Source organism: Salmo salar, chromosome ssa25, assembly GCF_905237065.1.
Source record: "Salmo salar chromosome ssa25, Ssal_v3.1, whole genome shotgun sequence".
NCBI classification, from domain to species: domain Eukaryota; kingdom Metazoa; phylum Chordata; class Actinopteri; order Salmoniformes; family Salmonidae; genus Salmo; species Salmo salar.
The window spans coordinates 26,515,344-26,528,427 of record NC_059466.1 but is presented as its reverse complement, the minus strand read 5'-3'; the positions used below and the strand labels follow the sequence as shown (position 1 = coordinate 26,528,427).

Below are 13,084 nucleotides of genomic sequence, written 5' to 3'. Positions count from 1 at the left end.
ACCACCCCTATATGTATTGATTTGTAGACAACATAACTGCCATCATCAAACAAATTATATAAATTAACCTATATTTTCACAGTGGCTCCAATTGTTGAAGTTGATGCCAAGCTGATCGATGGGATCATCGTGAAATGTGGAAGCACAATCAGACTCCCTGCTATCATGAGAGGCATTCCTGCGCCTACTGCTAAATGGTCCATTGACGGAGCAGAAATTGTTCCCGAAGGCACAGTTAAGATTGAGAGTGACAACTATTCAACAGTTCTCAGCATCAATGATTGTTTGAGAAGTGACAGTGGAACCTATATCCTCACAGTGTCCAACCCTGCAGGAACCAAGACTCTGGCTTTGAATGTAACTGTTCTTGATGTGCCTGCAGCTCCCATTGGACCAGTCAATATCCTTGAAGTTACTCCTGAGTACATGCTTATTGACTGGCGTCCTCCAAAGGATGATGGTGGAAGCCCTGTAACAGGTTATGTTGTTGAGAAGAGAGAGGCTAAGAAAGAAACCTGGGGAGGTGTGAGCTCTGGTAGCACAGCCACAAAGCTTAAGATCTCTCGTTTGCAGAGCGGCGTTGAATATGTTGTGCGTATTCGCGCAGAGAACAAAATGGGTATTGGCGCTCCTCTTGAAAGTGCACCAACCGTTGCCCAACACACGTTTGAAGCCCCTGGCCATCCAGGCAAACCAAACACATCAGACATTGCAGAAGATGCTCTCACTGTTGGGTGGACCATGCCATTATATGATGGAGGCAGTCAAATCACTGGATATATCGTTGAGCGTAGACATAAGGGCGGAAAATGGATCCGTGTCAACACGACACCCTGTAAGGATCTCAGAATCAGAGTACTTGGTCTCTTTGAGGGAAATGAGTATGAGTTTAGAGTTTTTGCTGAAAACATTGCCGGTTTCAGTGGACCTTCTGCCATATCAGACCCAGCAAAACCCTGTCGTCAAATCACAGCTCCTGGACCTCCAGTTAACCCCAGAATCAAGGACTACAGTAAGGAAAATGCAGACCTAGTCTGGATTAAACCCAACAAAGATGGAGGCAGTCCAATCATGGGCTACATTATTGAAATGCAGAAAGCTGGCGGAGAATGGGTGATCATCAACAAGGATGGTCACATTAAGCAGTGTGCTTACAGAGTTAAAGGCCTTGAAGAACACTCAGAGTACAGGTTCCGCGTTAGTGCTGTAAATATGATTGGAGTTGGAGAGCCTAGGGAATGCCCTGAATCGGTGGTTGCCAAAGACATCATGATACCTCCAGAGATAGAGATGGATGCTACAAGCCGTGAGCGTTTGACTGTCCGTGTTGGACATAACATCAACATCATCGGTTACGTGAAAGCCAGACCTGACCCAGAGATTATCTGGAAAAAGGGTGATGACGTTTTGGAAACTGCCAAGCGCACAACACTAACTAAAAACTTCCCTGTTGTTCAACTGAGAATCAAAGAGGCAACCAGAGCAGACCATGGAAAGTATGTTTTGAAGGCTAACAACTACAGTGGTGAAGCCACAGCTACGATAATTGTGAATGTGTTGGATAGACCTGGACACTGTCAGAATCTGAAGGCCACCTATGTGACCAGAGACTCCTGTATGGTGTCCTGGGAAAGCCCTGTGGACAACGGGGGCTCTGAGATTACAAACTACATTGTTGAGTGCCGTGAACCCAGTGTGAGGCTTTGGTCAATGATCTCATCTGACTGCACTAACCGCATGGTTAAAGCCAAACTCATGGAGGGCCACGAGTATCTCTTCCGTGTTTGTGCTGTGAACAAATGCGGCCCTGGGCCCACAGTTGAGACAAAACAACCAACCCTTGCCATCGATCCCATTAACAAGCCTGGTGAGCCAGAGAACTTCCGGGTAACTGACGTCGGTAAGAACTTCGTCTTCTTGAAATGGAGGAGGCCAGACTATGACGGTGGAAGCCCCAACATTGGCTACGCTTTGGAGAGCAAATTGGGAGCGGAAGAATGGGTGCCATTACATGAGGATCTGATTGCGAATACATTCTTCATGGCTGACAAGTGTGTGGAAAAACAAACCTATCAGTTCAGAGTGCAGACATGCAATGAAGGTGGAGAAAGTGACTGGGTGAAGACTGGTGATGTTCTTGTCAGAGAGGAGATCCAGAAACCAGTGCTTGATATAAAGTTAGCTGGAGCCCTTGTGGTTAAAGCTGGAGAGTCTATCAGAATTGAGGCTGGACTCAGAGGAATGCCTCAACCAGAGGTGAAGTGGGTGAAGGACAAGGCCACAGGAGATAACCCTAGAGTTAGTGTTGAAACGGGCACAGATTATTCTAAATTTCTTATGACCAAATCTAAACGCACAGACACCGGAAAATATGTCGTCACCGCCACAAACTCTGCTGGAACCTTCACTGGATACGCAGTTGTCAATGTCTTGGATGTCCCAGGGCCTGTGAGAGACGTGAAGGTGTCTGGAATCGGAGTAGACAAATGTAGAGTTGCATGGGATCTCCCAGAAGATGAAGGTGGATGTGAAGTTGATAGCTATATCATTGAGAAATGTGAGACAAGAAGAATGGTCTGGTCCACATACTCTGCTTCACTTGTCACCAACTATTGCAATGTCACCCGACTAGTAGAAGGAAATGAGTACATCTTCCGCATCAGAGCAGAAAACAGGATGGGGACAGGTCCTGCAGTGGAGAGCAAACCTGTCACAGCTAGGACTCAGTTCAACAGACCTGGACCACCAGAATCACCAGAGATCACCAAGATCGGCAAAGAGGAGATGACAGTCGTATGGGCCCCACCAGAGAATGATGGTGGAAAGTCTATCACTGGTTATATCCTGGAAAGGAAAGAAAAGCGCGCTGTCAAATGGGTGCCATGCACAAAGAGTACCATCTCTGAGAGACGCATGAAAGTCAGCAACTTAATTCCCAACCACGAGTATCAGTTCCGTGTCAAAGCTGAAAATGAAGTCGGACTAGGAGAGCCAAGCAAACCATGCAGACCAGTAGCAGCCAAAGATCCAATTGGTACATAATTTATGCATTTTTGTGATATTGTATTATTATTATTATTATTATTGGTTATGATTTTTCTCTGTTGGTTGTACTAACATGCAGACATTTTGTTTTCCTTGATTCCAGAGGCTCCTGGTCCTCCAGGCAGTTTCAAGGTGATTGACAGCACCAAGACGTCCATTACTCTTGGGTGGGCCAAGCCTATCTATGATGGAGGTGCTCCTATCATTGGTTACATGGTTGAAATGAGAGACAAACCTGAGCCTAAACCTGAAGTGGTTGAAGCTGAAGCTGTTCCTGAAGCTGTGCCTAAAGCTAAACCTGCAGAGGAAGCTAAGCCTGTAGGTGAAGCCAAGCCTGAAGGTGAAGCTGAAGCTAAGCCTGAAGCAGTAACAGGAGAAGGTGAGGAACAATATGAAGAGGACTCTGAGGATGAAGCTGCTGCAGTTGCAGCTAAAGCTAAAGCTGAAGCTAAACGTAAGAAGAAAGAAGAGGGCTGGAAGAAGTGCAACACCGGTGCTGGTGTGCTGGTGCACACAGAATTCACCATTCCAAACTTGAATGAGAAGAAGATGTATGAATTCAGAGTCTCTGCACAGAACCAGGTCGGCTGGGGCCGCCCCGCTACACTCAAAGAGGCCGTCAACCCCAAGGAGGTCCTTGGTAAGTAAATACTTATTTTATTAAAATGGGTGGATCGAACCCTGAATGCTGATTGGCTGATAGCCGAGGTATATGAGACCGTTTCCCCCTGGTATATCAAAATGTTTATTTTTACTGCTCTAATTACATTGGTAACCAGTTTATAATAACAATAAGGCACCTCGGGGGGTTGTGGTATATGGCCAATATACCACGGCTAAGGGCTTTATCCAGGCACTCCACGTTGCGCCATGCATAAGAACAGCCCTTAGCTGTGTTATATTGGCCATATAACACATCCCTTCGGGCCTTATTGCTTAAATATAGGCCTAGACGAGAACACATCCAGTTGATATAAAACTGTAGCTAATAGCTAATATTTTATGATGATTTCTCAATGTCTGATGTATGTTCTCCCCGTTATCTTACCCACTTACAGAGGCACCAGAGATCGACTTGGATGCAAGTCTCAGGAAGGGCTTCACTGTTAGAGCAGGCTGCCCCATCAGGCTCTTCGCTACTATCAGAGGAAGACCATCCCCCAAAGTCACCTGGAAGAAGCTTGGTGTTGATAATGTAGTCAGGAGAGGCCACGTGGATCAGATTGATACTATGTCCTTCCTTGTGATCCCTGAGAGCACTCGGGAAGACTCCGGCAAATACTCTCTGACACTCTCCAACTCCGCTGGGGAGAAAGCTATATTTGTGCGCGTTAAAGTATTGGGTAAGTCACTGAGGTGTATCTTTTCACTTTTTAGGGCAGTCCGTGATATGACAGAGCACTATTCACTGTGAAAGACTTTAAACAAGAAAACATTCAATGTCAAATGAATGTTGTTACAGTAGTATTGTTTGTACTGTTATATGGACTGTATCCAATATTGATGTTCCATTTGTTGAACAGATACTCCTGGACCTGTCGGAGGATTTGAGGTCTGTGATGTGACAAGCACCGGTTGTCAGCTGTCTTGGCTCCCTCCGGATAACGATGGTGGCTGCCAAATCCAGAACTACATCGTTGAGAAACGTGAACTCGACAAGAAGACTTGGTCAAATTGTATCAACGATTTGAAGAAAACAAGCTTCAAAGTCACTGGCCTCACACCTGGCTGTGACTACTACTTTAGAGTTATGGCAGTCAATAAGTATGGCATTGGTGTTCCTAAAGACTCTCCAAAAGCTTATCTGACATCTGATCCTATAAGTAAGTGCACTTTTACAGTATACCTAATATTGTAATTAAATAGTGGATAGTGTAAGTGGATTTTATTGTTTTGTGTTTTGAGTCACATAAATGTCAAACGTTTCTTAAAACAGGTGAACCTGATCCACCCAAGAAAATGGAAGTCTTGGAAGTGACAAAGAACAGTGCCACTCTGGGATGGCTGAAACCTTTGAGGGATGGTGGAGCTAAGATCAATGGCTACATGGTTGATTACAAAAAGGACGGTGAACCTGAAGACAAATGGACACCATATTCCGTTGTTAAAGACTTAACCATTGTAGTTGTTGGACTTAAAGAGGGAACAAAGTACAAGTTCAGAGTTGCAGCCAGAAACGTGGCTGGAACCAGTCTGGCAAGAGAAGCTGAGGGAGTATTTGAGGTCAAGGAGCAGCTGAGTAAGTCGCAAAGCTTAAAAAATTCCCAGAATTACCTTGTCTGAATTGAGTTTTGTGTAAAAAAAAAAAGTGTTCATGTTACACACCACTTTTTAAGTCTTCATTTTAAAAACGTGTTTTCCGATCTTTTTTAGTGGCACCGAAGATCATCATGCCTGATATTGTCACAGTAAAAGCAGGAGAGAAAATGAGAGTCGAAGCTATTGTGGCTGGAAAACCTGCACCATTCTGCAAATGGAGGCAAGGAGCCGAGGATCTGTTGACATCTAATCGTCGCATGGTGCAAAAGTCTCCTAATTGCATTACGCTCATCATAAAAGACGTCTCAAGAAAGGATAGTGGTTACTACAGTCTTTCTGCTGAGAACAGCACCGCCAAAATCAGCCAGATTCTTAGGGTCGTAGTACAGGGTAAGTTTTATTTAGGAAACACACTACCAGAATGCATAGTCTAAATGGATGCTGATGGGTACATGTCTTAATCTCACAGATAAGCCAGGGCCTCCTGACGCTCCCCTGGAGATTGTTGAGGTTGATATTGATGCCTGCACACTTCAGTGGAACCAACCCAGTGAGGATGGTGGAAGCAACATCACCAACTACGTCATTGAAAAATGTGATGTGAGCAGAGGAGACTGGGTCATAGCTTCTGGCTCATGCACCACGACCAGCTACAAAGTTGGAAAGCTTACCCCTGGAACGGAGTATGGCTTCCGTGTCCGAGCTGAGAACCGATTTGGTATCTCAGAGCCAATCTATTCAGAGAAAATGATTGCTAGATATCCCTTCGGTGAGTTAAGCATGGCAAAGTATAAGCATGGTCAAAATGTAAAATGGCTATTGTGCAATGAATTATGATTTTCTAAGTAATATAGTGTTGTGTACATTATGTACAATAAATTTGTTTTAGAAAATGTATGTTCATCTTGCTAACTCCGTATTTTAATTCCAGATGTTCCAGGTGAGCCCAGAAATCTGTGTATCACAAAAGTCAAGAGTGAAGCAGTGTCTCTGTCCTACGAGACCCCATCAACTGACGGTGGCAGTCCTCTTACCGGATACTGCATTGAGCGCAAAGAGAGGAACAGCCTTCTCTGGGTGAAAGCAAATGAGTCCGTTGTCCGTGGACTTGAATACAACTGCACAGGCTTAATGGAAGGTCTGGAATATGCATTCAGGGTGTCTGCACTCAACAAGGCCGGCCAGGGTAAACCAAGCAAACAGACTGACTGGGTCACAGCAAGAACACCCATCGGTAAGTCATTGGGCATGTGATGTATGGCTTACTGTGTCCCTCACTGGCTTTGAAATCTGTAATCTGTCAATTGAAACTCATGGATGTTGTAATTTTTTTTATTCTAGATCCACCTGGTAAACCTGAGGTAATGGATGTGACAAAAAGCACTGTTTCACTTGTTTGGACTCGTCCACAAAATGATGGAGGTAGCAAGCTTATCGGATACTATGTGGAGTACATGAAGATTGATCAAGAAGTAGAGAAATGGGTTCGCTGCAATGCCAACTGCCAGAACGTCAAGACAGAAGACTATGTTGTAACTGGCCTGGAGGAGGGAGCCCAGTATCGCTTCAGAGTTTTCGCCAAGTCAGCAATCAACATCAGCTTGCCTTCTGAGATCTCAGACACCATCCCAGTGTTTGCAGAGAATGGTAGGCCACTGCTTCTTCAGAACATTGACAAAACTAAGTTGTTTTTGTTTTGATTTTCGATTTTAGTGTGTAATGACTAAATTATTAAAGATCATTGTGGATTGCATGGCCAACACAAACCTTTTACTTGATGTGATATGTCTCTTGTTTCTCCAGTTCCCCCCAGGGTCGAGCTGGGAGTGGACATGAAGAACATGATCATAGTGAAGGCTGGAGAAAATGTCTCCTTTGATGCAGTAGTATTTGGAAAACCACTGCCCAAGGTGACATGGAAGAGAAATGGTGTTCCATTGAAACTGGTTGAGGGGATGAAGATGACACAAAAGAGACACACACACATTCTGGAATTGTTCTCTGTCACAAGGAAGGAGTCTGGAGAGTACACTATTCTAGCTGAAAATCCCAATGGCGCTAAATACGCCAATATTAAGCTCAAGGTTCTAGGTATGCAAAATTACAATTTGACTTAATATTGTGCAAAAATTCAAAACTGATGTTGCAGCTTCATGATAATTATTTGATTTTTGTATTTTTAAATACTAAAACTCTTTATAACAGCTTGAGATATGTAAGTGTAATTTATATGAACGTGTTTGTGAGGGTCTGCAAGAGAATACAGGATACGATATGAATATATTCCAAATCAATTGTCGATGTGTAAAATAATCTATGTGTTCTCTTTAGACAAACCTGGCCCACCAGCTGGAGTGAAGATCACCAAGGTGTTTGCGGACCGTATTAAGATGAGGTGGGAGCCACCTGTTGCAGATGGAGGCTCTGAAATCACCAACTACATCATTGACAAACGTGAAACCAGCAGAGCAAACTGGGCTCTGGTCACCTCCAATATCCATGGTCAACTGACTGATTGCACAGTAGAGAAACTGATGCAGGACCATGAATACCAGTTCAGGGTCAGTGCTGAGAACCAGTATGGTATTGGGGACCCTATCCTCACCGACCCTGTCATGGTCAAGAATCCATATGGTAATATTTCAAGCTTGTACATCATTTTATATATATGTCATATTTTAGCTTGAATATAAATTGCTTACACGTGTTCACTTCACTTGAGTTGGAAACACTGTGGAACTTCTACTTGCACAATATTTAAGTGATTTCTCCTACTTTCTCTCTTGATCTCGTTCTCCCTCTCATTTGCAGATGTTCCTGGTCCTAGCGAGCCACCAGTTATTACCAACATTACAGCCAATTCTATGACTGTCAGCTGGAAGGCGCCAGCTGATGATGGTAAAGCTACTATTCTGGGTTACATGGTTGAGAAACGTGAAGCATCAGAGCTCAACTGGGCTAAAGTCAACCGTAAACCAGTGATTGACAGGAGCATCAAAGCTGTCCAGCTCTCAGAGGGATCTGAGTATGAGTTCAGAGTGATTGCAATGAACAAAGCTGGATTTGGCAAACCAAGTGATGCATCCAATGCTGCCCTTGCCGTGGATCCTGTGTGTAAGTATTACAGCCACATTTGCTCACTTAAATCATCAAAGGATTACGTGTTCCCACACTTCTCGGTAACATTGTCTTATATTCTTCCTTCAGATCCACCCGCACCTCCTGCCTTCCCTAAAGTTGTTGACTCAACACACAGCACCATAAGCTTGTCTTGGACCAAGCCTGCTTACGATGGTGGTTGTGAGATCTTCGGCTACCTTGTCGAGTGCAAGAGAGCTGATGCAGAACACTGGACGAAATGCAATGTGCCCAAGAAGCTGCAAGAAACCAAGTTCCTGGTTACTGGTCTCATTGATAAAACAGAATATGTGTTCCGTGTCTTTGCCGTGAACAAGATCGGATACAGCGAGCCAAGTGAAGTTCCTGGGAAACACGAGGCCAAAGACATCCTGAGTACGTCAATATTATCAGAATACACTCAAGCCTGTGCAGAACAAGTACTAATCTTAGTAACCCACCAATGTGGAAATAAACATGTAATACAGTACTATCTATTCAACTAAAATACATCCATACCTCTATCTTGTCTGACTCTTTTACTTTCTATTTTCATTTGCAGTTGCCGCTGATGCTGAGCTGGATGCTGACCTTCGCAAGGTACTGGTCCTGAGAGCCGGAGTCACAATGAGACTCTATGTGCCACTGATAGGACGTCCCCCACCCAAGGTGGTGTGGACCAAGGTCAATGCCAACCTCAAAGAACGAGCAGGAATCATGATCAAAACGTCCGAATGGGATACCCTTATGTACATTGAGGATATCAACAGATATGATGCTGGCAAATACATTTTGTCGATTGAAAACGACAGTGGAAAGAAGTCTTACACTATCGTCGTGAAGGTCCTAGGTAGGCTATGATTCTTGTCTTAAGAGAATCTAATTTTTTTAAACAAAATGTTACCTAATGTGGTTTTATCTACTAGTTATACAAACCATAATGTCATAAAGTAATATAACAAATCATACATGTTTTCTATAGATACTCCTGGTCCACCCCTGAATCTGATTGTGAAGGAAACATCTCTGAACCATGCATCCATCGGCTGGGATCCTCCTCTGATTGATGGAGGAAGCCCAGTGAAGAGCTACATTGTTGAGAAGCGTCTTGCAGAGAGAAAGGCATGGTCCTGTGTCATAGCCGAATGCCCCAAATCTACTTTCAGGATTCCTAACTTGGAAGCTGGACAGGCCTACTGTTTCAGAGTCTTGGCTGAAAATAACTACGGTATCGGAGAAGGTTGTGAGACTGCCGGAGCTGTAAGAGCTTCAGGTATGTTTTGTTGGCTGTGATCATGTGTTTTTTATACTATTAGATGTTAAATGTAGTTTATAACCTTGTTACCTGATTTCAGAACTACCTGGAGCAGTTATGGATTTCAAGGCACTGTCGATCAGTAAAGATTCCATTCATATTGGCTGGAAGAAACCAATCAGTGATGGTGGAAGTCACATCAGTGCCTATCTTCTGGAGCTTCAGGAAGGTGAAGAGAAGTATAAGGAGCTAGTGAAAGGAAAGGTCATGTCGCACATGATGGTTGAACTTGAAGAAGGAAAGGAGTACTCTTACAGAGTGAAAGCAATCAATGAGTCTGGAGAGGGTCCACCTTCGGAGCTCACTGTGATCGCTAAAGATCAAATTGGTAAGTCCAATAGTCCAGTGTTAATTAGCTAGGCTATCAAACCACTCAGAAAATACACCGGAGACTAAATGCATGGCCATTTTATATATGTACATCTATTGGCAATCTTAAAGTTTTCTTCAAATGTTTCTAATTGTCCTAGGATAAATGTGTTCTATTTTAGCATTACATTTACTGAATTTGTCTGCTTCATATTATCTGTTACATAGATTCATAAATATTGTGTTCCTACCTTGTAGTTGCACCTGACTGTGACCTGAGTGGCATCCCAGATCTGTGCTATGTTGCTAAGGAGGGAAGCACAGTCCGTATCAAAGTCCCTATTGTTGGCAAACCAGCACCGTCAGCCATCTGGAAGAAGGGACATGTTTCTCTTGGAGACAGTGGAAGAATGTCAGTTGAATCTACACCAACTTTGACAACTTTGCTCATCCGTGATTGCCAGAGAGGTGATGCAGAAAATTACACAATCCTGCTAAGAAACGCAGCAGGAGTCAAAGAAGCAAAGATGCAGATTAGGGTGGTTGGAAAACCAGGAATACCAACAGGACCATTCAAGTTTGATGAAATCACTGCCGATGGAATCACTCTGGAGTGGGGTCCACCAAAAGATGATGGTGGGACTGAAATATCCAACTACATTCTGGAGAAGCGGAAATCAACAGCCAACAAATGGGCTACTGTGGCCTCCGCTATCCAGAAGAATACCATGAGAGTTACCAGGCTCCATGATGGTACTGAATACATCTTCAGAGTGTTTGCAGAAAACAAATATGGAGTTGGAGAATGCCTCAAATCTGACCCAGTGGTGGCTCAGCATCCATTCAGTGAGTTCTTGTCATATTGATAATATATTTTAAAATGTTTGAAATAAATAGTTTTTAGGACAGAAATCTGTGTTCTGCCAATAGTTTGATGATTGATTGACAGATGTACTATATGGCAATAATTTCACAAAACTCAAAACATTCTTGTTTCACCAGATGTGCCTGACGCACCTGCACCACCAGAGATCGTGAGCATTCGCCATGAGTCTGCCATTTTGAATTGGACTGATCCTAAAGAAAATGGAGGCTCACCAATCACTGGTAATTATGAAAACACTATTTTTAGTAATCCATAGACTATAAGGAAAATGGACATGGAAAATGAACTATTCCTGAGATTACTGTGGAAAGCATTTGCTGAATGGTAAATAATAATGTATTGTTATTATTATTATCTCTGCAGGCTATCATGTTGAATACAAAGAGAGGAACAGCTTGATGTGGAAGAGAGCCACTAAGACCCCCATTAGAGTGAAGGACTGCAGAGTGACTGGACTGATTGAAGGCCTGGAGTATGAATTTAGAGTTATGGCAATGAATGCGGCCGGTTTAGGAAGGCCAAGCAGGGCAACAGAACCAGTCATCGCCCTTGATCCAATTGGTAGGTTTTGTTTCATTCTCTTTCTCTTTCTGTCCTATTGATATCATAAGAATTCTGTCAACATGTACTCTTATCTTGATAACTTACTGGCTTTTTTGTTTCTCCACAGATCCTCCTGGTAAGCCTGATGTCATCAATGTAACCAGAAGCACTGTAACACTTATGTGGACTGCACCCAAGTACGACGGTGGACACAAACTGACTGGTTACCTGGTTGAGAAACTGGAACTGCCAGGAAAGACCTGGATGAAAGCAAATCATATCAATGTCCAAGGCCTTGCATTTACCGTGCCAGACCTTACAGAAGGCAGCAGCATGGAATTCAGAATCAGAGCTAAGAATGCAGCTGGCGCAATCAGTGTTCCTTCAGAGCAAACTGATACCCTTATCTGCAAAGATGAGTTTGGTAAGTAAAAAAAAGTGTTTATTTCAAGACAAAGTCGATAGAATACATACTAAACTAGGACATGGACAGTAGCCTAATTTCTCTTGCATCGTTTTTTCACAGAACCACCAAGCATCACTATCGATCCAGACATGAAGGAAGGTGTCTCTGTCAGAGCTGGGGACACCATTGTAGTATCTGCTTCCAAGATTCTTGGCAAACCTCCACCTACAGCTGTGTGGTCCAAGGCAGGAAGAGAATTCAAGACCTCAGATATTGTCCAGATCACAAGCACTCCAACTACTTCAACGTTGTCTATTAAATATGCAAGCAGGAAGAACACTGGAGAGTACACAATTACAGCCAGTAATCCTTTTGGTATCAGAGAAGAACATGTTAAGGTCAAGGTTCTTGATATCCCTGGACCTCCAGGCCCAATTGAAGCTAGCAGTGTGTCAGCTGAGAAGTGCACATTGACATGGTTGCCACCAGAAGAGGATGGCGGCTGCGCAATCAAATCCTACACACTGGAAAAGAGAGAAACAAGCCGTCTTCTCTGGACCAAACTTGCTGAAAATATATTTGATTGCAGATTTGTTGCAAGCAAGCTGATCAAGGGCAATGAGTACATCTTCCGTGTGTCTGCAGTGAACCAGTATGGCACTGGTGATGGGACCCAATCTGGCTCAGTCAAAATGGTTGACAGCTTTGGTAAGTTGCTTGAATATTCAGAATATTCTATTTGACAGTACTGTAGTATTTTACACATCATTGTTAATGTATTTTGCTCCTCTTTTTCTCCAGGCCCACCAGGCCCACCTGGAATCCCAGAGATTGACAATGTCAGCAGAAACGCTGTTACCATTTTCTGGAAGAGGCCAGTTAAAGATGGTGGAAGTGATATTAGAGGCTATCAGGTTGAGAGGAAAGAGAGAAGAGGAATGAGATGGGTGAGAGCATCGAAGAAAACGGTCTCTGACCTACGTTTCAAAGTACAAGGACTGACGGAAGGTGTTCAGTATGAATTCAGAGTAACAGCAGAAAACAAAGCTGGCTTTGGGGAACCCAGTGAACCATCTGCTTATGTGATGACAAAGGATATTGTATGTAAGTAAACACAAAGGGTATTTTTCAAAACAAATAATTTATTCCCTGCCGTCATTGTAAATAAGAAATTATTTTTAATTGACCATAATAAATACAATTC

At 43.4% G+C, this 13,084-nt stretch overlaps 1 protein-coding gene across 26 annotated transcripts in view; it reads left to right on the top strand.

The window, feature by feature from the left end:
• Positions 1-13,084, top strand: part of ttn.2 (titin, tandem duplicate 2) — a 181,506-nt gene that overhangs the window by 121,271 nt on the left and 47,151 nt on the right. For all 26 annotated transcript variants that reach the window (XM_014173782.2, XM_045707534.1, XM_045707532.1 and 23 more), the window contains 22 exons: positions 83-3,034; positions 3,149-3,685; positions 4,104-4,388; positions 4,569-4,868; positions 4,982-5,284; positions 5,419-5,694; positions 5,774-6,073; positions 6,236-6,538; positions 6,646-6,951; positions 7,108-7,395; positions 7,636-7,938; positions 8,116-8,418; positions 8,512-8,817; positions 8,984-9,271; positions 9,404-9,694; positions 9,777-10,064; positions 10,304-10,891; positions 11,048-11,152; positions 11,295-11,492; positions 11,602-11,898; positions 12,001-12,588; positions 12,682-12,984. In XM_014173782.2, the coding sequence (XP_014029257.2) occupies positions 83-3,034; positions 3,149-3,685; positions 4,104-4,388; positions 4,569-4,868; positions 4,982-5,284; positions 5,419-5,694; positions 5,774-6,073; positions 6,236-6,538; positions 6,646-6,951; positions 7,108-7,395; positions 7,636-7,938; positions 8,116-8,418; positions 8,512-8,817; positions 8,984-9,271; positions 9,404-9,694; positions 9,777-10,064; positions 10,304-10,891; positions 11,048-11,152; positions 11,295-11,492; positions 11,602-11,898; positions 12,001-12,588; positions 12,682-12,984 (9,708 nt within the window). The remainder of the gene's footprint in view (positions 1-82; positions 3,035-3,148; positions 3,686-4,103; positions 4,389-4,568; positions 4,869-4,981; positions 5,285-5,418; positions 5,695-5,773; positions 6,074-6,235; positions 6,539-6,645; positions 6,952-7,107; positions 7,396-7,635; positions 7,939-8,115; positions 8,419-8,511; positions 8,818-8,983; positions 9,272-9,403; positions 9,695-9,776; positions 10,065-10,303; positions 10,892-11,047; positions 11,153-11,294; positions 11,493-11,601; positions 11,899-12,000; positions 12,589-12,681; positions 12,985-13,084) is intronic.